The sequence below is a fragment of the Nothobranchius furzeri genome, chromosome 9 (genome assembly GCF_043380555.1).
Source record: "Nothobranchius furzeri strain GRZ-AD chromosome 9, NfurGRZ-RIMD1, whole genome shotgun sequence".
Classification (NCBI taxonomy): domain Eukaryota; kingdom Metazoa; phylum Chordata; class Actinopteri; order Cyprinodontiformes; family Nothobranchiidae; genus Nothobranchius; species Nothobranchius furzeri.
Genome location: NC_091749.1, coordinates 53,985,185 through 54,009,578, shown reverse-complemented (window position 1 = coordinate 54,009,578; position 24,394 = coordinate 53,985,185). Strand labels below are relative to the sequence as shown.

The following is a 24,394-nucleotide window of genomic DNA, read 5'->3' as shown; positions in this document are numbered from 1 at the left end:
CCAGTTTAAAGAGAGCTGCTGCCTGAAAGTCCACAAGCACAGACTGCAGACAAACTGCTTGACTGTGCTTCATTCCGAGGTGAGAAGCAGCAATAACATGCACGTTTAAGTGATTAGAGCTGGTTGGTGTAACAAATTAAGCTGTCAGGGTTGTTGTTTACAAACTTAACACATGACAAAATAACTAATTGTATTTCTCTAGTTTATAAGATGTTTTATGTAATTTCCCCAAATAAAAATCACCCTTTGTTTTGTGTAAATCCTAATTATAATAGATTAACGCATCCAAATTTTTTCAAATGCCAACACTTGTGCAGCATTGCTGCACAGTGACAGGCCAGGCACTACAATGAAACAGCATCTCACCTCTTATTGGTGGATGTAGAATCTGGCGCAGTGTGCTGATTGGCTGGTTTAGCTGTCTCGTATGCAGGAGGTTCATCAGGTCTGTCATATGTCAGAACAACGCTGTTAGGTGTGGTTCAGAGATGAAGAAGATTTAATGATACTTTTATTATAATTTAAATATGAAGTGATGCATAAGGCTATTATTAGCTTATGGGCAATTAATTTGCTATGTTTTTTAAAGCAGCAGAATAATATTTATTTGAAAAAGAAAGTCCATAATAATGACACATTGATGTCTGTCATCAATTTTTCATCAAGTTATTTTTAGAAGACAAATATAAAAATTTTTTGCATCATCTGTGGAAAGAACAAAGCTGCTCTTGTAGGCTTTTAGCAGGCAGGTGAACTGAGCTGGATAGATTATGTAGATAATTCAGTCAGAAGCTGTTTTTGGTTCATCTTTTTGACTCAAACGACAAGTAGCCTTTCAGGAAATAAAAACAGGCAGTACAGAAACAGACCCAGATGTGCTCAGAACTCGTCATGTGACTCCTGGTCAGGCTTAAGTGATTAGAGAGGGAGAGAAAGGCAGAACTACACAACAGGAAGGGAAACTGCGAGCTTAGTCACTGCTGCTCAAACAGGATGGAAGCCGTCTGGATAAATTACTTCTGAAGAAAATTACAAAATCTGTCTTTGTGGTGAGTGGCAATGGTAATTTTTGAATAACATGACAATCGGACTTTCCTTAGTTCATAATCGTCTTGAAGGGTGTGTTCATGTTAGAGGCGTTTCAATGGATACGTAACAGGAAATGGATATTTATTGATCAATGCTGTTTTAAATATAATCCACTAATTCATACAATCAGAGTTTTGGTCCCTTTTGTTAAATTTTGTTCATTTATTGAGTCAGAATTTGTGTCTAGTTCAAAGTGATGTATTTCAGACCAATGTGCGCCTGTCAGTGTCTTCTTAAATTAGAATTATTTTACATCAACGTTTAAATCCATAGCAGGGGTGTGTATTGATAAGACGGTGGCACAGGAGTTAAGTGCTCGCCCCGCAAGCAGAAGGTTGCAGGTTCAAGCTTCATTCAGTCTGTTGCTGTTGTTGTGTCCTTGGGCAAGACACTTAACCCCCCTTGCCTGCTGGTGGTGGTCGGAGGAACCGGTGGCACAAGTCCTCGGCAGCCTCACCTCTGTTGGTGCGCCCCAGGGCAGCTGTGGCTACATCGTAGCTCATCCCCACCAGGGTGTGAATGTGTGTGTGTGAATGGGTGAATGACTGATTGTGTTGTGAAGCACCTTGGGGGGTTCCAGGACTCTAGAAGGCGCTATATCAAATACAGGCCATTTACCAAGACTGGAGATTCAACAAATATCGCAATACAGGGGAGACGATACAATGTGTTAGTATACCTAAACCAGATGATATTTGCTATTTTTAAGACTGAATTTCATTGGAAAACTCAGCCCAGATTCTTTCAAGCTACATCCAGTGTTATCACGAGACCTTGTTGCATCCGAGTGAAGGCAGTAAAACAGCTGTCATCTAGCAGCCGGAGTTTGAATTGCAGCACACACAAAAGCACTCTAAATGTTTGCATTTAAATTCTCAATAAAAATATCCATACACTGGTTTATATATTGATTCAGTATCATAATATCAAATATGATATTTTAGCGTATTTCCTTACATCCCTAGTTTGCTGTCCTCCAACCTCTGTTTCTTTACTGTTCATTGTTTGTGTAGCAGTACCATCTCTATTGACCCCATCTGGAGCTTGTGACCAAACCGGACTGAACTGGAACAGAACAGCACCTCAAAGAGCAATACATCCTTACAGGCTGACAGTACGTCAAACCCTCAGAGACGCTGTAGCGAGACTGTGGGAAAACCAGGGCCCTGCTCACCATGTACTCCCCTCAGAGTCTACATCGCTGGGGCATCACTCACAGTGAGAGTCTGGAGCGATTAGCCTACAGCCAAGGTAATGATGATCTGAAAAACAAGCTTTTATTTTTTGAATAACATCACTGAGTGCATCACTGAGTTAAGTCTGGTTAGTATTTCCATGAACTTTACAAGAAACAACCCACAGTCAAAAGCAAATAACTTGAGAGTAACCCAAAAGGGTTCAAGTGAAGAAAACGGGAATTTTTTGGTTTATTTAAGACATTTTGCTTCTCATCCGAGGAACTTTGTCAGTTCTGACTGGAATATGGGAGTCAAGCTGATGCGCTGCAGCTGTTTATTGAGTTTAGCGAGCAGAAACTACTCTGAATACCCCTCCTCTCTACCCCCTGACGAGCCTCTATTGTGAGGGAATCGTGTTGATTAGATGCAGGAAGGTGTGGCCTAGACTGAAACTGCGTAGGAATAAGATTCTAAGCTGTATTATAGGTGCTCAAAAGGTGAGCTGTCTTAACTCATTTTCTGGGGGAAACCTTGACAGGGATGTTGGATTTTGAGAAGATTCTTCCAAGTTTCTCTGATACTCCTCCTGCTAAATATGGGGTGGTGGTGCTTTTGTGCCTGTTGTCTGGATATTTCCAGACTTCTTGGATATACTATAAAAAATTGTGCAAATTGTGTGGACTGGTGATCTCCCCTGAACTGCATCAAACAAAAAGTGATTGGTGAAGTGGATAAGAATAGGATGTTTAGATGCAGCTATAAATTGTAGCATGTTTGTTTAATAGAAATATAGGAATTCAAATTCCTTAAATAGACAAACCTATGTGAAAAAAACTGAGGATGCCATCCACTATTTAAATGAGAATTGATTTATTTCAAATTTAGATTCTAAACCAGTACTCCGTCATTTTTTACCTCACAGATCAGTTTTCTTCATGACCCATGCGGAAAAAAAAGCAGAAACATTCAAATTTATATGGTCTCGTTGTAAAATTACAGTTGTTTTTGTCAAAAATAAATGTTCTGCTGTCTAGTGTATACCGAATTATTTTTACGGGAGATTTCATTAAATTGAAACGCAGAAGCATTTTAGTTTCATGGTTTCCAGTGAATATTTTGATATTTTTTGCTGTTTCAGCCACCTCGGTGGGCACTCCGCCCTGCAGATCTCTCCTCCACCAGTAGGAGGCAGCAGGCAGCCACGCAGTGGCCTGTTAAACCATTACGTAGCTGCCTTTATGTCCTGTGGGTCTTCTGACGCCGCCCCTCCGGAGGGTGCAGCGGGTGCAGCAGCGGGACTGTGGAGACGCCAACTGTCGACTGGCTGGGGTTGCTGCCTGTAAACAAATCTGTACACTGCCACGATGTACGGAAAAGGCGAAATCTCCGAGAATACGTTATTTTTGCGGTCGCATTTGGTCGTAACGTTCATTATGTAGAGATACTTACGCATGTTAACAATTTCGCTGCGACGCGGGGAGTCTAATCTTTCCTTCTTTGTTGTTAAATCACTCATCTTTTGACCGGTGGTGTCAACGGAGGGGATTTTATGCTATGTTTAGTCTGTAAATTGTGCTTTAAAGCTAGCAAGCTAACCGTTAGCACACCGCGTAAATAGTGTTTTCCTCGCCGGGGAGCGCGGCTAGCTCCAGGAGTACCAGGCGCGCTTGATTATGGCATCGGCTGCAGAGCACGACCTGGCACTGTCTGAGGCAGATGGCAACAAGGACAAAGCTCAGGTGTTCGGCATTCTGAGGCTGCAGGAGGAGAAAAGTGGCTCTGCTGATAAAGCTAATAGCAGCAGCAACACAGTGAGAAGTGGAAGCGACGGGCGATGGCAGGCTCCCATCTTTGCTTTAGCCAGGAAAGCATCAGAGACGATCTCTGGGAGTATTCACGTCCTGCCCAAAGTGTCGGAACACCGAACGTCTCTGCCAGGGGACTGGGCTGTTCAAGGTAGAGTATGCTCAGCTTCATGAGATGTGAGGTCCATGATGAAGATGTAACATCAATACAGCTGTGTAGGACCAAAATGTTTGACTGTCCTGCTACTAAAGCTAGAGCAGCTGAGTTATGTGTGCTCAACATGTGTTTTGTTTGGAGCTGCTCTGACCCTCACATTCTGAACAGTCTGATGGCATCTCAGCCTTTTGAATGAACTGCATCAACTAATTCTAGCGTTTCTAGTAACAAAATATTTGTTACAAATGCACAGGTTCTGGTTTTATTGCCAATACTGATTTCTGAGTTTTGTACAGCAGAGTCCATATTCAACCGCTTGTCCAAAGCTAGGTCACAGGGCCAGCAGCTTAAGCCAAGAGGTCTAGGCTTCCCTCTCCCCAGCTACTTGGGCCAGTGCCTCCGGGGAATCCCAAAGCGTTCCCTGGCCAGCTGAGAGACGTAGTCCCTCCAGCGTGTCCTGGGTCTTCCCTTGGGTCTCCTCCCAGTTGGACCTGCCCGGAAAAACATACTAGGGAGGCGCTCAGGAGGCATCCTGACCAGATGCCCGAGCCACCTCAACTAGATCCTCTCAACGTGGAGAAGCAGTGGGTCTACTCTGAGCCCCTCCTGGATGACCAAGCTTCTCACCCTATCTCTAAAGGAGAACCCAGCTACCCTTTTCCAATCCAAGACCATGGTCTCAGATTCAGAGGAGTGATTCTCATCCTAGCTGCTTCACACACGGCTGCGAACCGCTCCAGTGAAAGCTGGAGATCACGTTCTGATGAAGTCAACAGGACCACATCATCCGCAAAAAGCAGAGACCCGATTCTCAGGCCACCAAAATGGATCCCCTCAACATCTTGGTTGCACCAAGAAATCCTGTCCATAAAAGTTATGAACAGAATCAGTGATAAAGGGCAGCCTGGTGGAGTCCCAACTCTCACTGGAAAGGAGTTCGACTTACTGCCGGCAATGTGGACCAAGATCTGACACCGGTCATACAGGGACCTAACCTGCCCCCCACTCCCTTCCCCCAAGGCGGTGGTCGAACGCCTTCTCCAAATCCACAAAACACATGTAGATTGGTTGGGCGAAATCCCACTCACCCTCCAGGATCCCCCTAAGGGTATAGAGCTGGTCCAGTGTTCCACAGCCAGGACGAAAACCACATTGTTCCTCCTGAATCTGAGGTTCCACAATCCGATGGACCCTCCTGTCCAGAGCCCTGGAATAGACCTCACCAGGAAGGCTCAGGAGTGTGATCCCCCTGTAGTTGAAACACACTTTGCGGTCCCCCTTTTTAAATGGGGGGACTACCACCCCAGCCTGCCAATCCAGTGAAACTGCCCCCGATGTCCACGAGATATTGCAGAGCCGCGTCAGCCAACACAACCCTACGACATCCAGAGCCTTAAGGAACTCTGGGCGGATCTCATCCACCCCTGGAGCCTTGCCACTGAGGAGCTTTTTGACCACCTCAGTGACCTCGGCCCCAGAGATTGGGGAGTCCAACTCAAAAGTCCCTGGATTCTGCTTCCTCACTGGAAGACGTGCCGATGGGATTGAGGAGGTCTTCCTAAGTACTCCGCCAACCAATCCACAACGTCCCGAGTAGCTGTCAGCAACACACCGCCCCCACCATAAACTGTGTTGGTAACCCACTGCTTTCCCCTTCTGAGGTGCCAGAAGGTGGACCAGGATCTCCTCGAAGTCTTGCTCCATAATCTCACCAAACTCTTTCCACGTTTTTGCCTCTGCGACCACCTGAGCCGCTTCCTTCTTGGACAGCAGAGACAGCAGAGTTTGTGTAATTTATAATTATCCTAAATAGCTACATTTGAAGAGAATACTTTATCTAATTAACCATTGCCAAACAAGGGGAAAAAATCCAACATTTTTGCTCATTTGTGACCTCAGAATCACTAAATGTAGCCCACACTTGCTGTCTTCCACAATCATGAATGTTCAAGTTAATCATAAATTGTTTCTCTTCAACGCTCCTTAACGATACCAAGCAACCGTCTGTCTTGACTTTGCTCTGTGCTGTTGCTGTTTAGCTACAGATTAACTAACGTTCCACGTGTGAAACATTTGAAAGCAAACATCCCCGGAACGCTGTGATGTCCAACCCCGGAGATTCTCCTCAAAGCAGAAATTTCAGCACTTTATAATCATTGTAAAATCTATTTTGATTTTTTTTTGTTAACTCCATTTATTGCAAAAAAATATTTGAACATCTCAGGTACCAGTGACTGAAGTCCCTTCAGCTTTTAAACCTCCAGACCAAATGCAACATGGGTGCTTTTTATTCTTGATGCAGTGCTGCATTCAGGATACAAGTCAGTCAAAATTCCTTGATAAACAAAAGGTGATAAAATCAGTTATTTTTAATAAAGCATGGATGCTTTCATTTTTACAAAGAACAACTTTAGTTGATTGTTTACCCCTGAAATGAAATGTGAGTTTGTATGATTTAACTAGGTATGGACAATATATCGGCATCAATATCGGTAATTTTTTAACATATCGGTCCGATAAACAAAACTGGGCTGATATTTACAACCGACATTTTTTCCATCTGGTTTCCATTTGTTTGCCTGTTTCAGAGGGTGAGGGCAGTGATGTGTATTTTAGTCATGTGACAGTGAGTGTAATCATCTCAGAAGCATACATGTGAGTGGTGTGTGTACATAATAATGTAAATTCAGCTGTAATAATTCTATACAAAATCTGCTGATTTTAGAAGCATTAATGTCAGTATAGCGGTATTGGTAAAAATCGGTTATCGGCCATAACAGCGATCTTAACTCATTCACTGCCAATTTTTTTACTGTGTGGGTGTCGGAACGAGCCCCCGCACCGTGAGAACAAACATCCCAGCTCTAAAGCCGATCTTCATCAGCGTATGTCACACGTCATGTGATCAGGAAGCAGAAAATCCATGTGTTGGGAGTTCGTTTTGGGCCGCTGCTGTAAAAAAAAGTGGAGCGTGAATCAGAAAAAGCTTCTGCTGATCACAATTCGACAACGGCTAATGAAAAGAACGGACGTTTGGTATCGGCCCAAAAATTTCATATCGGTTAATCACTAGATTTGACTCAAATAAGTTACATCGGAACAGGAGTAGTTTAAATTCATAACTTAAGTACTTTCATATTAATATTCTCTCCAAATATTGTCCAGTTTTTTAATTAAAGGCACTCAAAGATCTGCCAGTGGAGTCTCCTCGTGTGGATATTTGTAAGTTGCATCCTGATAAATCCGAGGTGTTGTCCCCATGCAGCCACAAGGGACCCCATGGCCATGGAGCGAGCGAACCTACTGAACATGGCAAAGCTCAGCATTAAAGGGTTGATCGAGTCTGCTCTGAGCTTCGGACGAACGCTGGACTCAGACTACCCACCTCTGCAGCAGTTCTTCGTGGTGATGGAGCACTGCCTGAAACATGGCCTCAAAGGTAAGACCAAGTATCATTTGTATGTTTTCACATGTCTGAGAAGTCTCCCTGCCTCTCTCCAGTGAAGAAGTCCTTCCTGGGTTTCAACAAATCTCTGTGGGGTCCTCTGGAGCTGGTGGAGAAACTGTGTCCAGAAGCAGCGGAGATCTCTGCGTCTGTTCGAGATCTTCCTGGACTCAAGTAAGAGATGAATTCACGTTTATTTGTTCTGGTTCTGCACAAGCCAACCTGATGGTGGAGCCACAACCATCACACGCTGGAGTAACGCGACACTGTAACCTGTTAGCTCAGGGAAGTTTCTCGGGGTTTACTTTCACTTCACCTTTTTCTATGCTGCTACCTCACTACTTCCTTTTTCTTGTTTCTATTTTAGTATTTTTCTCTTTCAAGATGCATTTAGAGACAAAGGTGTGATTATCAGATGTTTATTATTAACACTGAGCAATGTGTGGTTTAAAAAAACAAGAATGGGATCGTATTTGTAGACAGATCGTTAAAAAAAAGGAGTTTGTGAGCACAGATCAGCGTTCAGAGGATGTTTCCAGACAGGAAACCAAGCGGGAACGTTCACATATGGTCTGATCTGGTAAAATAAGGAACAGTTTCCTATAAAAATGCTGAGTCACACTAAAAGACCTGAAGCAGAGTAAAGCAGACTCAAAGGCCAGACGTGACACACTCAGCTGTGATGCACATTTTATGTAAAGTCAAAAGTAAAAATTTAAAGGGATGCATTGCAACTTTTCATGTTTTAAAATAGTTTTCTTGAGCCAGTATGTACTAAATTGATCCTTTACATCAGGGCTATTCAATTCCAGCCCTGTAGGGCTGTCATCCATCACGTTTTAGTGGTTTCTCTGGTCACTAGATTCAGTGGTTGAATCACCTGTGCAGCAGCTCATCGGGCTCTGCAGAAGCCTGTTAATCACTGACTGATTGAAATCAGGTGTGTTGAAGCATGGTTAAAACTAAAACGTGCTGGATACCGGCCCTCCAGGCACCGGTATTGAACAGCCCTGCTTTACAGGGTAAATAAAGAGCCACTCAGTGCCCGTCAGGCCGCTTTTTGGGACTTTAAAGAACTGAACAGACACATCTGGTGCTGCAGTCTGCTTCCAGCATGTTTCCTCCATGTTTTAGATCATGAATACAGCTGATTTGTTTAATTTGGTGATGAATCGCTCCTGTAGACGTTAAGGAATGCTGGGGAGACATTTCAGTTGTTAAATTTAAGCCTGATTTATGCTTCTCCGTCTGCGTCAGTGCGGAGACACGCAACGCCATTATCCGTCCTTGCGTAGGGATCCGGCAGGCACGCAAGTACGTACGGAGTCGAGCCCACTTTTTTTAACATCCGTCGAACGAGACGGATTATGCAAGCTTGTGATTGGTCAGGACGCCGCTGTTGTTTACAGCGCTGCCATTGCAAAGAGAGCCGAGGATAACTAGCGGCAGACACAGAAACTTGAAGAATACCTCGCGAAAAAACTCTAAAAATATGAACGTTTAATTCTCCTGTGACTGGAGGAATGAAAAGATGCGCAGCAAGCGTTTTATTTGTGGACGGAAATGACAGGAAACGTGGGTTTAGAGGTGGGGAGCGCATGATGCGGTGAGAGAATGAGAGACAAATATGTCTGTGTTAAAAGTCTCTTATATACACAAAAAACACAATATAAACACACTATCTTGGACCCATACATGACAGGATACCACAGAACAGCGCTACGCCCTCTGTTGTCCTGCCGGGCAATTGCTTTGCAACACTCCCCAGGAGACGGAGAAGTATGAGAGCAAAACGCTTCCGTCAATCCGTGCGTGTCTGTCTCTTGCGGAGCTGACGGAGAAGCATAAACCAGGCTTAAGGTGTTAAAAAGACCAACGCACAGCGAGTAGATTCGATTCTACAAATGGACACTAGGGGGTGCTAAAAGCAAGCCAAAACTGCCTAGTTCCCACTCCGATCAGGGAACTATTAAAACACTTATCGGTAATGTTGGTTCCTCAGGACCCCGCTGGGCAGAGCCAGAGCGTGGCTGCGTCTGGCTCTCATGCAGAAACGGCTGGCCGACTACCTGCGACTCCTCATCACTCGAAAAGACCTCCTCAGGTGCGTGTAGAGCGGAAACGCTGACAACGTACCGGTCCAGAAGGCAACGTGTTGACTGTTTGTGTTTTATCTCCCTATCCAGTGATTTTTACGAGGATTCGGCTTTAATGCTGGAGGAAGAGGGAGCAGTGATCGTGGGCCTTCTGGTGGGCCTGAACGTCATTGATGCTAATCTGTGTGTTAAAGGCGAGGACTTGGACTCTCAGGTAACCTCCACTGTTCCTTGACCTGAAGCTGTTTATTTAACACTATCAGGTGTCAGGAACAAGGACTACTTGTTGAGTCGCTTACTTTGGAAGCGGGAGAGCTGGCCAGTTTTTTTTATTTTTTTATTTCAAACATCATGCTTGGCTCCTCTTTTACCTCCAACCAAGCAGGATTCTTGTGATGCGAGGTCATCTGGTTAGAACTGATGCACAATTTCATTGAACAAGAGATTCCCAATGAAAACGCATCCTCCTCCAGCTCAAAGGCCATGTTTCATATTTTGAAAGAAAGTAAAGCGTTTTCGACTAATAGACTAAAACAGATCTTGATAATTTTTCTTTCTCATATTTAGAACAGTGATTCTGTTTTTCCAAATCCCGCAGTGATTACTTCCTCACGTTTGTCCTTTTCTTTCAGGTCGGAGTGATCGACTTCTCCATGTACCTAAAGAATGACATAGACGATTACCGGAGCGAAGAGAGGTGAGGCCTTGTTGCTGCTCCTTCTCTGTTAAATGCGGCTGGTTTCCTATTCCAAATGTGAGCTTGATTTTTTTTTTTTACTGTTTCCATGACAACAGGAATAGTCAAATAGCATCCATTTTAGACCAGAAGAACTACGTGGAGGAACTGAATCGACAGCTGAAGTGAGACTGTGTTCTTTTTATTTCGAATCTGTTTGTCTGAAGGATCTTTGGGACAAATTTAAAGAAAATTAATACATTCAATTACTCAGGTGGCAGACCTATATTTAAAAAAAAATATATCAGAAAACCAGATATTGAATTTATTTAATTTTGTATTTGTTATGAAGTTCCACTGTTCATGGCCTTCAGAGCAGAGTCGACTCTCTGGAGAAGTCCAACTCCAAACTCATCGAGGAGGTAAAGGAAACATTTTGAATTGAATCACCAAAGATGTGTCAGTTTGAGCATTGTTGACTCTCCTGGTGTGTGTGTGTGTGTGTGTGTGTGTGTGTGTGTGTGTGTGTGTGTGTGTGTGTGTGTGTGTGTATGCGTGCGTGCGTGCGCAGCTCGCCATTGCCAAGAACAACATCATCAAACTGCAGGAAGAAAACCAGCAGCTGAGGAGTGAAAACAACCTGATTCTCCTAAAGGCTCAGCAGCATTTAGAGGTGCACTGACACAAATTCCCTCGCACGTTAAGAGTAGATCTGTTCCTCGATTTCACTTTTCCCGTGGGTGTTGTTTACCCAGGTGGCTCAAGGCGACGTGTCTTTGGAGAGAGACGCGTACAAACAGTCGCGGCAGGGTTTGGATGAGATGTACAATGAAGCCAGGAGACAGCTGAAGGAGGAGTGTCAGCTCCGACAGGTCAGACCCTGTGGGGTATGTCTGTACACCCAGCCTTAGACAATCTCAATAACGGCTCTTCTCTGTGTTCTGATCAAATCCAGGATGTGGAGAACGAGCTGGTGGCTCAAGTGTCGATGAAACAGGAAATGGAGCTGGCCATGAAGCTTCTGGAGAAAGATATTCATGAAAAACAGGTCACTTAAAGTCTAAACTCAGAGGAAGCTGCAATAAATCAGTTTATTTATCTGCATTAATTGATCAACAGGACACACTGATTGGACTGAGACACCAGCTGGACGAGGTCAAAGCCATCAACGTGGAAATGTACCAGAAGATGCAGGTAACGTCACAAACTCAGGAAAAGGGAAACGCTGCCTTCGATACTGCTTATGGAAACCAGCCCTTCTCATTTTACAGTCGTCTGATGAGGAGATGAAGAAGAAGAACAACGTCATCAGTCGTTTGGAGGAGAAGACCAATCAGATCACGGCCACCATGAAGCAGCTGGAGCAGAGGTGAGACCTTCAGCACAGACCGATGTCCTAGCCAGTAATTTATCTTTGATTACAATCTCTTATTCTCGATTAAAATAACTCAGGTTTGCTTTTTTCTACATCCGATGATCATTACAATAGATTTTATTAGTTTAATACGCTTTTTCAGACACACCAATAAGAAGACATATTCTTTAAACCATTTATCACTCCACCAGAGTTTCCCCAAAGAAACGAGCTACAAGGTTTAAACAGGATTTAACTCTCACAAAATCACAGTTGATAGTGGTGATGTCAGCCACGTTGCCTGGAAGTCAGATTATTTCCTTGTGGAGACTCCGCCCACTTTTGATGTCTGAGATAAGTGGGCAGAAGTAGCTCAACAGGTTGAGCGGGTTGTCCAGTAATCAGAAGGTTGCAGGTTCGATCCCGACTCAGGACAGAGAATTCTGATGTTGTGTCCTTGGGCAAGACACTTAACCCACCTTTCCTGCTGGTGGTGGTCGGAGGGACCGGTGGCGCCAGTGCTCGGCAGCCTCGCCTCTGTCAGTGCGCCACAGGGCAGCTGTGGCTACATTGTAGCTCATCACCACCAGTGTGTGAATGTGTGTGAATGGATGAATGATACACTGTAGTGTAAAGCGCTTTGGAGTCCTTACTCTGAGAGGCGCTATACCAGTGCGGTCATAAACTGCTGAGGTTGTCATGCATTTTGAGGCAAACGCCCCATATCTGTCCTTGTGTAGCTGCCTGCTGTTTCATTGATGCTTGATGATCCTTCCGTGCTCCATCGTGTCAGAGTACAGTCAGTCCATCCTTCCTTCCTCCCATTGGTCTCAGTCTGTTCAGTCTCATTTGTGATTGGTTGATTTTGCTGCTCCGGAGGCTAATGTAGACCAGCGCTGCAGGACGCAGGTCCAGAGGACATTCTTAGTCAGATTTATGCTTCCTGAAGAAGACAAACTCGGCTAATGAAGGCAAAATGCTCATTCCAGATGTAGCCTGAAAGTCTCAGATGTATTTAATCTCATCTTCTGTGTTACCTTTCTTTCCTTCACCTTTAAACATCCTCTCATCCGTCTACATAAATCCAGACTGTAGAATATCTGATTACAGAGAGAACCCGGCATCTTAAAGTCCTGGTTTCTTTGTTTCGTTCACACATTCTGCTCTGCTTGTGATGTCGTCAGAAACATACAAAAAACCTAAATGTTCAGTCTAACTGGAGCCGCTTAGAATACTGATGTATTGACATCCTTTCTTCCTTTCTTTCCTTCCCTCTTCCCCTTTCTGTTCATCTTGTTTGTTCCATCCCTCCATCCCTTTGGTTGATTTGTTTTTTCTCCCCTCCTGCTCCTCTGCAGCGATAAGGAGCTGCTCAGTCAGACCAGAACACTTGCCATGTCATTTGTGAAATGTGCTAGCACAGACACAGAGCACCAGTACAAGCTAGTCAAGGACATCTCCTTCTGAGAGCTGACTGGAATCACAATCATAAAGAAATCATTTCTGTTATTTTACACATAATATCCAAACGGTTTTAGGGTCTGAGGAGAATCAGGTGGAACCGGACCGCATGTTTGGTTTCAGATCCTGACAGGAACCTTTACAACAGCTTTTTATGATGTTTGATTAAATTACAGCCAGACACGTTGGCGCTAAATGATAAAAAAGATTTCCTCTCTCCAGCGGCTGCATTTAACGGGCCAGAGATCGGTCTTTAAAATAGTTAAAGAGAAACTAAACATGCATGTTTAATTGTTTATGATTTGTATATTCACACATGTTCAGGTCTGCAATAGAATACTGCACTCAGTTTATATGCAGAAAGACAGACAATAAGGTCTTCTTTATTGACGTAATTGAGAATAAATCCTTTAAGTCGACTCATGGAGGTGCTCAAGCTGGCCCGAAAGAGAAATCTGAAGACCATTTTCATCACAGCCGCGTGCAAAAAGCCACCACTCACTCCCGCCACAGCCCTGATCCGACGTGTTTGCTGCAGCCTGCTGCTTCCACTCTGCTGCTGGTTTGTGTTGCATGTGTTGCACCTCCTGACCTGCACACCCAGTTGGCTGTGATTACCCTGTCTCTGTCTGAAATCAGTCAGTCCCTCGTGCACACACACTTAAAGGGATCCTTCATGTCTTTTTCGATTGAGTTTATGGGGAATGGTTATGAACAAAAGGCATCCCGGCTGTTGCCTTCAGTTAGGAGAAACAGAGTTTAGATTAGGCCAGTTACAAAGTTGTTCTGCTGGCTTAAATCAACTCTTAATTTTAGAAATTTCATTTATGTTCATGCAAATGCTAATTATAAACTTTTTACTCATGCATTTTACATTGCATGGGTACTTGCACATAATTATGCAGCAGGAATTGGTTTCAGAACTAACTTCTGGATCAGATTTCATAATGGTTCTGTAAGAATGACTGAAATGTGTAAATTTTTGGCAAAATTGGAGTTAATTGATAGGACCAGCATGAACTGAAATCTTCTGATTGAATTATTTTCTAGGCTAGAGAGGCACTGACTCAGGTGTTGATTTCAATTTTTGCTCAGCTCTGTCCGGCAGATATAGATTATAACATATTCCATTTTATATCAGATATTATTAACAGAATAAATAGTTTCAATTTGTGATTAAAGAGAAACTTTGCAACTTTTTCAAAATTTTCAATCGTTTTCTTGAGCCAGTATGTGCTAAAATGACCCTTTGAGTTAATGCCCTTCAGAGTGCCAGTCTGCTTTCAGCACGTTTCCTGCATGTTTTAGATCATGAACACAGCTGATTTGTGTAATTTAATGATGAATCACTCCTGTAGACACTAATGAAGGCTGGGAGACATTTCAGCTGTTAGATGAAGGTGTTAAAAAGACAAACGAACAGCGAGGAGATACGTTTTGCTTTTGGTTCTACTAAACGGACACTAGGAAATGTCTTTTTTTTCTGCTAGGCCCGTCCCCTGTTCCGTAGAGCTCTGTGCGATATGAACTGAGCACCAGTCAACACTAACCATTAGCATTGACTACCACTTCTGTACAGACGCCAACGATGAAAAGCGCTAGAATTATCACGACTCAGAGTCTAACACTAAAAAGGAATGCTCCACATATTCTTGCATGTAGCCTCCAGTGTCTCTAATGGTGATACTGCCCGTCACACAGGACGGCCACAGACCTGAGAATCCCACCCACAGTTTTTCCATTACGACTATTCATGACAAAAACATTTTTCTACGACAGCGTAAAAATGCACAGGATGAACCGGGCTTGCAACACTTTAATTACAATTAATCAGTTTCTCCAAAATCAGGCAGATTAACAGGCAGTCCACAACAGGTAGTTCATAACCTTTCCCATAGATCTCCACATAGATCCCTTTAAGCCCTCACATGAGTCGTGAGTAGTTAGTTCAGGCTTTAGACATGACTCGCATCATGTGATTACAGAAAGTAGCGGAGAGCTAAAGTGAGGGTTGTAGAACACCGTATCAACATGTAGTGTGTAAGTGTAGTGCACTGTAACGTTAGAAAATGAGAAGCTATGGAAACAACTTGTCTTCTTCACCTTCCTCAAGATTCTCCACCTGCTGTGAAAACGAAGGGTTTTCCACACAAGGGACCAGAGGCTTTGGTGTGTTTAGTGTGTGCAGAAAAGATCGATCAGCTGAGTGTAAGAACTAGGTCCAGAGCTGTAAACCTCTGTTACTGTGGTTTGTTTGGGCATATTAACTGACTTTTGTGATTATATATTAGGCAAATAATCCTTCTTCTTATTCTGACAACATGTTTCTAATAACCTAAAACTGTAGAGGAAGAAAGACCCGGTGCAGCTGTTGGAAACCCACAACTTGCTGTCTTTTACCACAGTGACGAATAAAGTTAAATGTTTTGAAAGTTCTGATTGTGGTTGGAGTTTTTAACCATGCTTGTGCTAAAAAAGTCAGTTTCATATCGTATTTCTAAAATATCATGAGGTCAAAAATAAACAATAGCTGAGGTTCACAGAGCTGTGAGGTGATGTTAGTAAAAATACTGTTTATCCCAAATATAAATGATCAAGTTGGCTTTCTTAAAGCAGGACTAAATACGTTTTCCGTTTCTTGCTCTCTTACTGGTTGACAGTGTAATTAAAACAGTTGTAAACCACCCTGCCATAGCCTGCTAACGCTAACAAGAGCCAACTGATACTAAATAAACCACAAAGTAAAAAAATCCACACTGTTGAACAAAAAACATGTACTTACAAGTCCTGTAGCAACAAAGCCAGGTCACTATCAGTCTGTGATGTCGCAGCTTCCTTTAGCTCAATCAGACTAGTGTAGGCAGCGCTGATGTTCATTCTGGTTTTAGCTCTTTGCTTCACCTCCACAGACATTGCCCTCTTACTTTTACTTCTGAGCTCTGAAGCCAACTAAAAAGCAAACTTATTCTTCTTGTGCTTTTTATTGATGGTCAGCAAACCGAAAGAACTAACTGCTAGCCTTTACATTAGCTAGTAGCACAGTAAATAGCTAATGCCGTTGTTGGTACCAGATCTGCTCGGTTTGCCAGATCGGCTTGGGGTCCTGCGCCTGCTGATGACGTCACATTCCAGCAAATCCACTTGGCTTTCAAACTTACGTTTTGGAAAGACTTCAGCAGTTTTGTTAATAAATTCTTGTTTGTTTAAACCTGAATGTTTTCTTTATAATTAATTTGTTAATAAAAGACCATATTATCTTTGATATATAAAGAATGTGAAACTACATAAAACCAACATCAGACTACCAAAATAAGACAATATTTCTTATATGTGAAGTCATATCTGTTGGTATTAATGTGGAATTTGTGTATTTCCTTAGCTGTTATGTGGCTGCATGGTGGCGCAGTGGTTAGCACTGTTGCCTCGCAGCACGAAGGTCGCAGGTTTGAAACTCGGCTGCGGCCTTTCTGCGTGGAGTTGCGTGTTCTCCCCATGCATGCGTGGGTTTCCTCCGGGTACTCCGGTTTCCCCTACAGATCACAACATGCCCTATAGGTTATAAATTGTAAGTCGCTTTGGATAAAAGCGTCTGCTAAATAAATAAACATAAACATGTAAATACATTCAATCAAAATGTTGCTTGGTGTATTTTCAATAAAGTCTTTATAATTTATTTTGCCCCATTTCATGAAAATTAAGAGCTTATGGGGGTCAACATTTATCAGTTAATATCTTTGCTTTTATTTTACATTTCCGTTTGAAATTCAAACATATTTTCTCAGAAAAGTGTTGATTCTTTTGGACTTGGACTACAGGACTACAACCGCAAATTCGTTCTGGCCAATCAAAGTCATCATTGTGAACGTGCTAACGTAACTTTTACGATTGTGGTATCGTAACTTACCGTAAGTCTTGCGTTCAGCCAATCATCTACTGTGACGTAATTTGCAGACGCAGGACCCCGAGCAGATCTGGTACCGACACCGTAAAGCAGGCAGAGAGCTCCTACTAGTGTTCCAACTCAAACTGTTAAGTGCAGTTTCTGATCAGCAGAGGGCTACAAGGTGATGTCCAAGGGGAAATTGCTCGTTTCAGGCTCAAGAACCACTGAAACCAGTTTGAAAGCAATGGCTCAAAGAGTGGTGGTTTTTTTGTAATGTCAGGATATTTTAAAGGAGTTAATCGTGGCGAGGCTGCTTTGGGTCAGCTTTTCTTCGCTTTTCTTGCCCAGTTATCTTCTCTTTTTGTTTTATTGTGTATCTCCACTTCTTTGTGTTCCTAATATCTTGCTTTGTGGCTTCGAAGTTCATTTGGTGGCAGAGTTTGACTTTCAAGTGTTGTATCACCAGAATTCAACACACTGTTTTTTCACCCCAGTCGTACTTTCTCTCATCCATTACATCCATTTTTTCCCATTTTCTGTATTATTTTTTTTTTGGGGGGGGGGGGCACTGTGCTTTTCCATCTCCCCTACACACATACTTCCCAGACTTTTCTCCATGGTCCTGAGTTTGTCCCTGGTTATAATGGTGCAGATTACAGGAGGCAGAGCGGCACCGCACCTCGGCTGAGGACGGATCCAGGCGCTTCAAGTTGGACTTTGCCAAAAAGGCCGACAGCCTGCAGCGGCAAATCGAACACAGAGAGAAGCAACTGTAAGCAAATCGCCCACAAGGGCCATTTCAGTGGTTGACTTGCACAAATCAATTTATTCCTCGCTGAACAATTCACTGAAAAAGCAGCTAATGACAGCAAAACAGCTGTTTGCACTCACTAGGGATTATAATTTTAATCTAAATACACACATTAATTCTCTTTATTAATCAGAAACCTGTGAACATTTCAGACCTTTATGCGCTAGAATCTGTTCTTCATCTTTAAATGCCTGTTTTTTGTTTCTATGGTTACGTCGGACCTCTAGCCAGCAGCTGGAGACGGACTTGAAAATAGAGAGGGAGTGGAGACAGACATTACAGAACGACCTGCACAGAGAGAGAGAAACCGTGTCCCAGCTCAGCACAGAGGCACTGCAGATCAACGGACTGAAGAAGGTGGAAAGAGAAGATCTCACATCTCATAATAAGCTTTTATCAAGTAGATTTATTGTACGTTGTACTTAAAGGATTACTCGTGTTTTGTGGTTTTGTTTCAACCGATTTTCCCAGGAGTTCCATCGTCTCCAGGATGAAAACCTTCAGCTAAAAACCGTCTGTGAGGACCAGGAACAAGCTCTGGAGGAGCTCGGCTCCAAGCTCAGCGAGTATGAGAACTCTGGCCAGAGTCAGAATTAAATAGTTTGTTTTCATACGACTGAAACCTTTAATTGTTTACAAATGAGAACAGTAATAATAGTTTTTATTGTCCAAATGAAATTTTATTTTTGTAAGTTTATCAAGCATTTTTTTAAACAATGTATGAACTTTGATGTCTGTTAAATCCACCCATCTCTGTTTGTATTTTATCAGATCCAAGCTGAAGATCGAGGACATCAAAGAGGCCAACAAAGCTCTGCAGGTAAGGCCACAGATCTTACATGAAAGAACATACGTACGTACATACATACATACATACATACATACATACATACATACATACAGTCAGGTCCATAAATATTGGGACATCAACACAATGCTAACATTTTTGGCTCTATACATCACCACAATGGATATCAAATGAAACGAACAAGATGTGCCTTAACTGCAGACTGTCAGCTTTTATTTGAGGGTATTTACATCCAAATCAGGTGAACGATGTAGGAATTACAACAGTTTGCATATGTGCCTCCCACTTGTTAAGGGACCAAAAGTAATGGGGCAGTTGGCTTCTCAGCTGTTCCATGGCCAGGTGTGTGTTATTCCCTCATTATCCCAATTACAATGAGCAGATAAAAGGTCCAGAGTTCATTTCAAGTGTGCCATTTGCATTTGGAATCTGTTGCTGTCACCTGTCAAGATGAGATCCAAAGAGCTGTCACTATCAGTGAAGCAAGCCATCATTAGGCTGAAAAAACAAAAGAAACCTATCAGAGATAGCAAAAACATTAGGCGTGGCCAAAACAACAGTTTGGAACATTCTCAAAAAGAAGGAACACCAAAAGACCCGGAAAACAACTGTGGTGGATGACCGAAGAATCCTTTCCCTGGTGAAGAAAACACCCTTCATAACAGTTAACCAGATCAAGAACACTCTGATTCAAAGTCAACAATCAAGAGAAGACTCCAACAGTGTGAATACAGAGGGTTCATCACAAGATGTAAACCATTGGTGAGCCCCAAAAACATGAAGGCCAGATTAGAGTTTGCCAAACAACATCTAAAAAAGCCTTCATAGTTCTGGAACAACATCCTATGGTCAGATGAGACCAAGATCAACTCAGAGTGATGGGAAGAGAAGAGTATGGAGACAGAAAGGAACTGCTCATGATCCTAAGCATACCACCTCATCAGTGAAGCATGGTGCTGGAAGTGTAATGGTGTGGGCATGTATGGCTGCCAGTGGAACTGGTTCTCTTGTATTTATTGATGATGTGACTGCTGACAAAAGCAGCATGATGAATTCTGAAGTGTTTTGGGCAACATTATCTGCTCATATTCAGCCAAATGCCTCAGATCTCATTGGACAGCGCTTCACAGTGCAGATGGACAATGACCCAAAGCATACTGCAAAAGCAACCAAAGAGTTTTTGAAGGGAAAGAAGTGGACTGTTTTGCAATGGCCAAGTCCTGACCTGAATCAGATTGAGCATGCATTTCACTTGCTGAAGACGAAACTGAAGGGAAAATGCCCCAGGAACAAGCAGGAACTGAAGACTGTTGCAGTAGAGGCCTGGCAGAGCATCACCAGGGATGAAACCCAACATCTGGTGATGTCTATGTGTTCCAGACTTCAGGCTGTAATTGACTGCAAATGATTTGCAACCAAGTATTGAAATGTATAAGTTTGATTTATGGTTCTTAATCTGTCCCATTACTTTTGGTCCTTTAAGATGTGCCCTAACTGCAGACTGCAGACTGGGGGCACATATGCAAACTGTTGTAATTCCTACACCGTTCACCTGATTTGGATGTAAATACCCTCAAATAAAAGCTGACAGTCTGCAGTTAAAGCACATCTTGTTCGTTTCATTTGACATACATTGCGGTGGTGTATAGAGCCAAAAATGTTAGCATTGTATCAATGTCCCAATATTTATGGACCTGACTGTACATACACAACAAGTTCTGCACCTTTATGGGTAACTGCTTTGCTAAAACACACAATAAACCCTGAAGTTTACTGTGTTCTAGCAGAGAACCGTCAATGACATCGTCACATACCGCATCTCTGTGTGGTACGCTGAATAAGTCACCAGCTGCTGCCCTCTGTCGCCTGGAGAAAGTTCCACCACATCATCTCAGCGAGGCAAAATCCCACCTCGAACAACCCGTTTCTACCCTGTTTGAAATGTTGCCCTTTGCCTAACCAGAACTCCGTAGTAGTGTCATTAATATTTTATCTTGTGTATTTTTCTTATGTGCTGATGTGACATGCTTTGTGATATTAAAGAAAGGCTCTTTTTATTAATTTATGTAACTTTTAAGTAAAATTGGTTTATTTTCAGGGTGGTCAGGTGTGGCTGAAGGACAAAGAAGCCACTCACTGCAAGCTGTGTGAGAAAGAGTTCTCCATCTCCAGACGGAAGGTTCGTGCACTTTCATGTTTGTTTGTTTTTTGGGGGAGTGTGTGTGTGTGTGTGTGGGGGGGGGGGGGGGGGGTGATGTTTCTTTGTAAACAAGTATAAATAATGGCCATCTTTCCCATTGTAGTTGGCTCCCTGAGCGGCCTCTGTTTGGAGAAACCGCCTTTACTTTGTAAATGACTGATGAGCTAACAGCTAGGACAAACTTAGCCAGGAACGTTGACTCTTTGGTGACCAAACCTGCTTTAAGGCAGCAGTAAATGGGGGAGTTAAGCCTCCCCAACAAGAGGGTTGCAGGTTCGAGCCCCGTCTGTTGCAGTTGTTGTGTCCTTGGGCAAGACACTTAACCTGCCTTGCCTGCTGGTGGTGGACGGAGGCACCAGAGGTGCCTATGTTTGGCAGCCTCACCTGTCAGTAGGCCCCAGGGCAGCTGTGGCTTCCTTTTAATTGATCACAACCAGTGTGTGTGCTTGGGTGGATGACTGTAGCAATTAAAACATATTAATTATGACCAATAAGATGTGATGATTCCATATAAATATGAAATATCAATCTGATTGATCTTTGAATGTTTAATCAGAAGATTCTAGGGTTCTTTGCTTCTTTACCGACCATAAACACACTTCGTATTAATACAGTCAGTATATAGTTTATATAATGAATTTAATTATTTTTCCTAAACTAATGATACATGGCAAGATATGAATAATGAGATGTGGTGTGGTGGATGTGAGGTGTTGTGATGGAAGCTAGATGTTGTAGAAACCGTTCTTTGCATCTGAAATTGTGAAATCTGGGTGTAAAAGAATTTGTTGTTTGTTATTACTAGATAGTTGTTTATTAAAAACAGCATCAGACGCAGTCTGTCATGCCAAGTCTACGCACCCTTGCTGTGGAGGTTCTCGTTCGATCCGAGGGTTCATGGTCACTGCCGGTTGAGTGAACCTCTGATATCAGGAACCCATAGATGGCGCCGATAAGACCTGTCCAGTCCGAGATCCCTCGAGGTGAAGGTTGAAAGCTGGAATGCTTATTTGCGTCTAAGGCTGATGTTTGCTTGGCTCTTAGAAGAGCCGGTTGTCTGGTATCAGCCGCAGCGTTGCAGAGAGGCTTTGACAGGTCAAAGGAGAAGGTGGTTTCAAAAATGCTGCTTTCCCGAATTGGCCAGTTCGAGGGTCAGCGAGAAACTGAATTAATCGGGAAGTAAATCCTGTTTTATTAACCCGCAATGTTATGAGTTCTGGCCAAGTTTGACAAATCAGAATGAGTATTTACCAACATCCCTCAGAAAGCCACGCCTTCTTGCAGATACCAAGATGTTTTAACACTGTGAATGAGAATGTCTTAAAACTCTTATGTGAGGTGCCTATTACCTTAATCTGTATCTTACTGTAATGTGTATGAGTGTAAACAAAGATTAACTTGTTAAATCAAACACATACTGATTAGTGATATAAATGGATCACTGTACAAACAATATTCATTTCAAATTCATTGATTTAAGTACAGATTATTCAAACATTTGACTTAAACATCTTGTTCACTCATCAGATATGATTATTTAACTTATAACTGTAAAATCATGGAGTCTTCACTTATTCAGAGTGAAGAATGTTGTCTGGCTTCTAAGCAGAGCGTGTAGGACCTTGGGACAGAGTGTCTATTTGAATGTTTTATCTTCATGGAATGTCAACACGCGCTGAGCAGAACCTTCTGGATTTAGGCCACATAGAAAGTGGATTTATGCTGGAGATGAAAGGTTATTATGTTGATCAATATATAGGTGAAAATTTACCCTTTTGGACGTTAGTGACTGTTGTAAAGCTCCTTGGGGGGTTGTTGAACCCTAGAAGGTGCTCTATCAAATTCAGGCCATTTTCCATTTAAATGCCGTTTCCCAGAACCAAGCCTGGTCAGTAAGCGGACAAATGGTGATTACTGATAACTTATGCATGACATGTTTTAAAATAGATGAAAAATTTCCTTATACACAACAGTTTATACAAAAATTATTGATTTGTTTTTGCAGAATAATAAAATTCAAATCAGGCTCGTTTTTGCAGCAAACATCCACAGAAGTTTGTTTAAAAAATCATGAAGTCACATTTATGGGTGTGAAGTTTGTATTCATGACAACAGAAACGGTTTGAAAGTGGCCCATCACTGATGACTAAATCCAGTTGATAATATTTCTGTCTGCAGCACCACTGCAGGAACTGTGGAGAGATCTTCTGCAACAGTTGCTCAGACAATGAGCTTCCTCTGCCAGCGTCTCCCAAACCGGTCAGGGTCTGTGACACCTGCCACGCCCTGCTGCTCCAGAGATGCTCCTCCAACGCAACATGATGGACCCTCTTCTCCTCAGGCTATTGACAACACCCACCTCCAGACTCCACTTGGGTGCATGTGAACACTCTTAGCATCACACAGCCAAGTAAATTTTGACAGCAGGGAGCATAAACGGAGTCTACTTTAAAACCATTAACATACTAAAGTTGGCCTGGGTGTTGCTCTTGTTCAGAATGAGTGGGTTTAGTTATGAAAGAAGCAAATCTAAAGAACTGAAAGTGAACTTGCACTGACTTTTTCTGCTAAAAGCAGATGACAAACCTGAAACTGTACATGTTAACTCTTTAGAGCCAAACACTTAATTTATTTTAGGTGAAACTATCAAAACACAATGTTTACACACATTAAACTGACCGCTTCGATTCAAACCAGGTTAAACATTTAGGTGTATTCCTGTTTAGCTCTGAAGAGCAGCTGCTCCCGTGAAAGTGTCAAGTTCTCTTTACCAGATGTTACTTCTGTTGAGACAGATGTGAGAAGAATGCTGCTGGGCACACCTGGATCATTCGAGGCTCTGAACCGGAGCTCTACCAACACTGGACTACCTGGGTTGATTTGTTTTCTATATTTGAAGTGCTGTTTAGAAAAGTTTTTCTCATGTTGCCAAAATGAACCCAAAAGATTCACAGAAGCACTTAATATTTCAAAGTAGCAACACTAGCCAACTGTGTGAGAATAAAACCACACTAGATGAGTGGATGATGGACCAAGAACAACAAATTGAAGAATTCAAGTTTTGTGCAGATTCAGATTCCCTTAGGTTCAGGTAACATATCTAATTGTGACGAACTAGATTAGACGTTACACTGCTGCTTCATGACTGTTTGAGTGAGGGGGTCTATAAGGTGTGGTGAAATGTTTATTGTGACTTTCAGCAAACAAGTGTCCATTTCCACTTAACTTTACTGCTTAAAGGTTACAAGTAAAAGTCTCACCTGAACCCAGATCAGTCTTGTGCAATGCTGGCTTTGTAAATGGAGTTTTTACAAATCCTTGTACAGTGTTGATACTATATATTGTATATAACTGTCCTGTCTGATATTAAATCAAGCTCAAAATGTTTTAGGTCATGGCTGGGGACAAGTTAATTTATTCACCTCAAGAAC

At 42.6% G+C, this 24,394-nt stretch overlaps 1 protein-coding gene across 5 annotated transcripts in view; it reads left to right on the top strand.

Moving 5' to 3' along the window:
* The window catches only part of rufy2 (RUN and FYVE domain containing 2), a 25,144-nt gene extending 786 nt beyond the window's left edge, over positions 1-24,358 (top strand). The window contains exons 1-20 of one of the 5 annotated variants that reach the window (XM_015953800.3): positions 1-79; positions 2,103-2,340; positions 7,495-7,668; positions 7,731-7,848; positions 9,677-9,778; positions 9,861-9,984; positions 10,403-10,467; positions 10,566-10,631; positions 10,799-10,868; positions 11,018-11,119; positions 11,202-11,318; positions 11,402-11,494; positions 11,566-11,640; positions 11,718-11,815; positions 17,797-17,916; positions 18,183-18,312; positions 18,427-18,521; positions 18,727-18,775; positions 20,862-20,942; positions 23,142-24,358. The exon at positions 1-79 is cut by the window's left edge and continues 786 nt beyond it. In XM_015953800.3, coding sequence (XP_015809286.1) covers positions 2,265-2,340; positions 7,495-7,668; positions 7,731-7,848; positions 9,677-9,778; positions 9,861-9,984; positions 10,403-10,467; positions 10,566-10,631; positions 10,799-10,868; positions 11,018-11,119; positions 11,202-11,318; positions 11,402-11,494; positions 11,566-11,640; positions 11,718-11,815; positions 17,797-17,916; positions 18,183-18,312; positions 18,427-18,521; positions 18,727-18,775; positions 20,862-20,942; positions 23,142-23,285 — 1,899 coding nt within the window. In that variant the 5' untranslated portion in view covers positions 1-79; positions 2,103-2,264 and the 3' untranslated portion in view covers positions 23,286-24,358. Of the gene's footprint in view, positions 80-569; positions 1,050-2,102; positions 2,341-3,505; positions 4,224-7,494; positions 7,669-7,730; positions 7,849-9,676; positions 9,779-9,860; positions 9,985-10,402; positions 10,468-10,565; positions 10,632-10,798; positions 10,869-11,017; positions 11,120-11,201; positions 11,319-11,401; positions 11,495-11,565; positions 11,641-11,717; positions 11,816-13,158; positions 15,698-17,796; positions 17,917-18,182; positions 18,313-18,426; positions 18,522-18,726; positions 18,776-20,861; positions 20,943-23,141 lie in introns of those variants that run through there. The other 4 variants (XM_015953799.3, XM_070554948.1, XM_015953798.3 and 1 more) reach the window with 4 other exon arrangements.
* Positions 24,359-24,394: the final 36 nt, after the last annotated feature.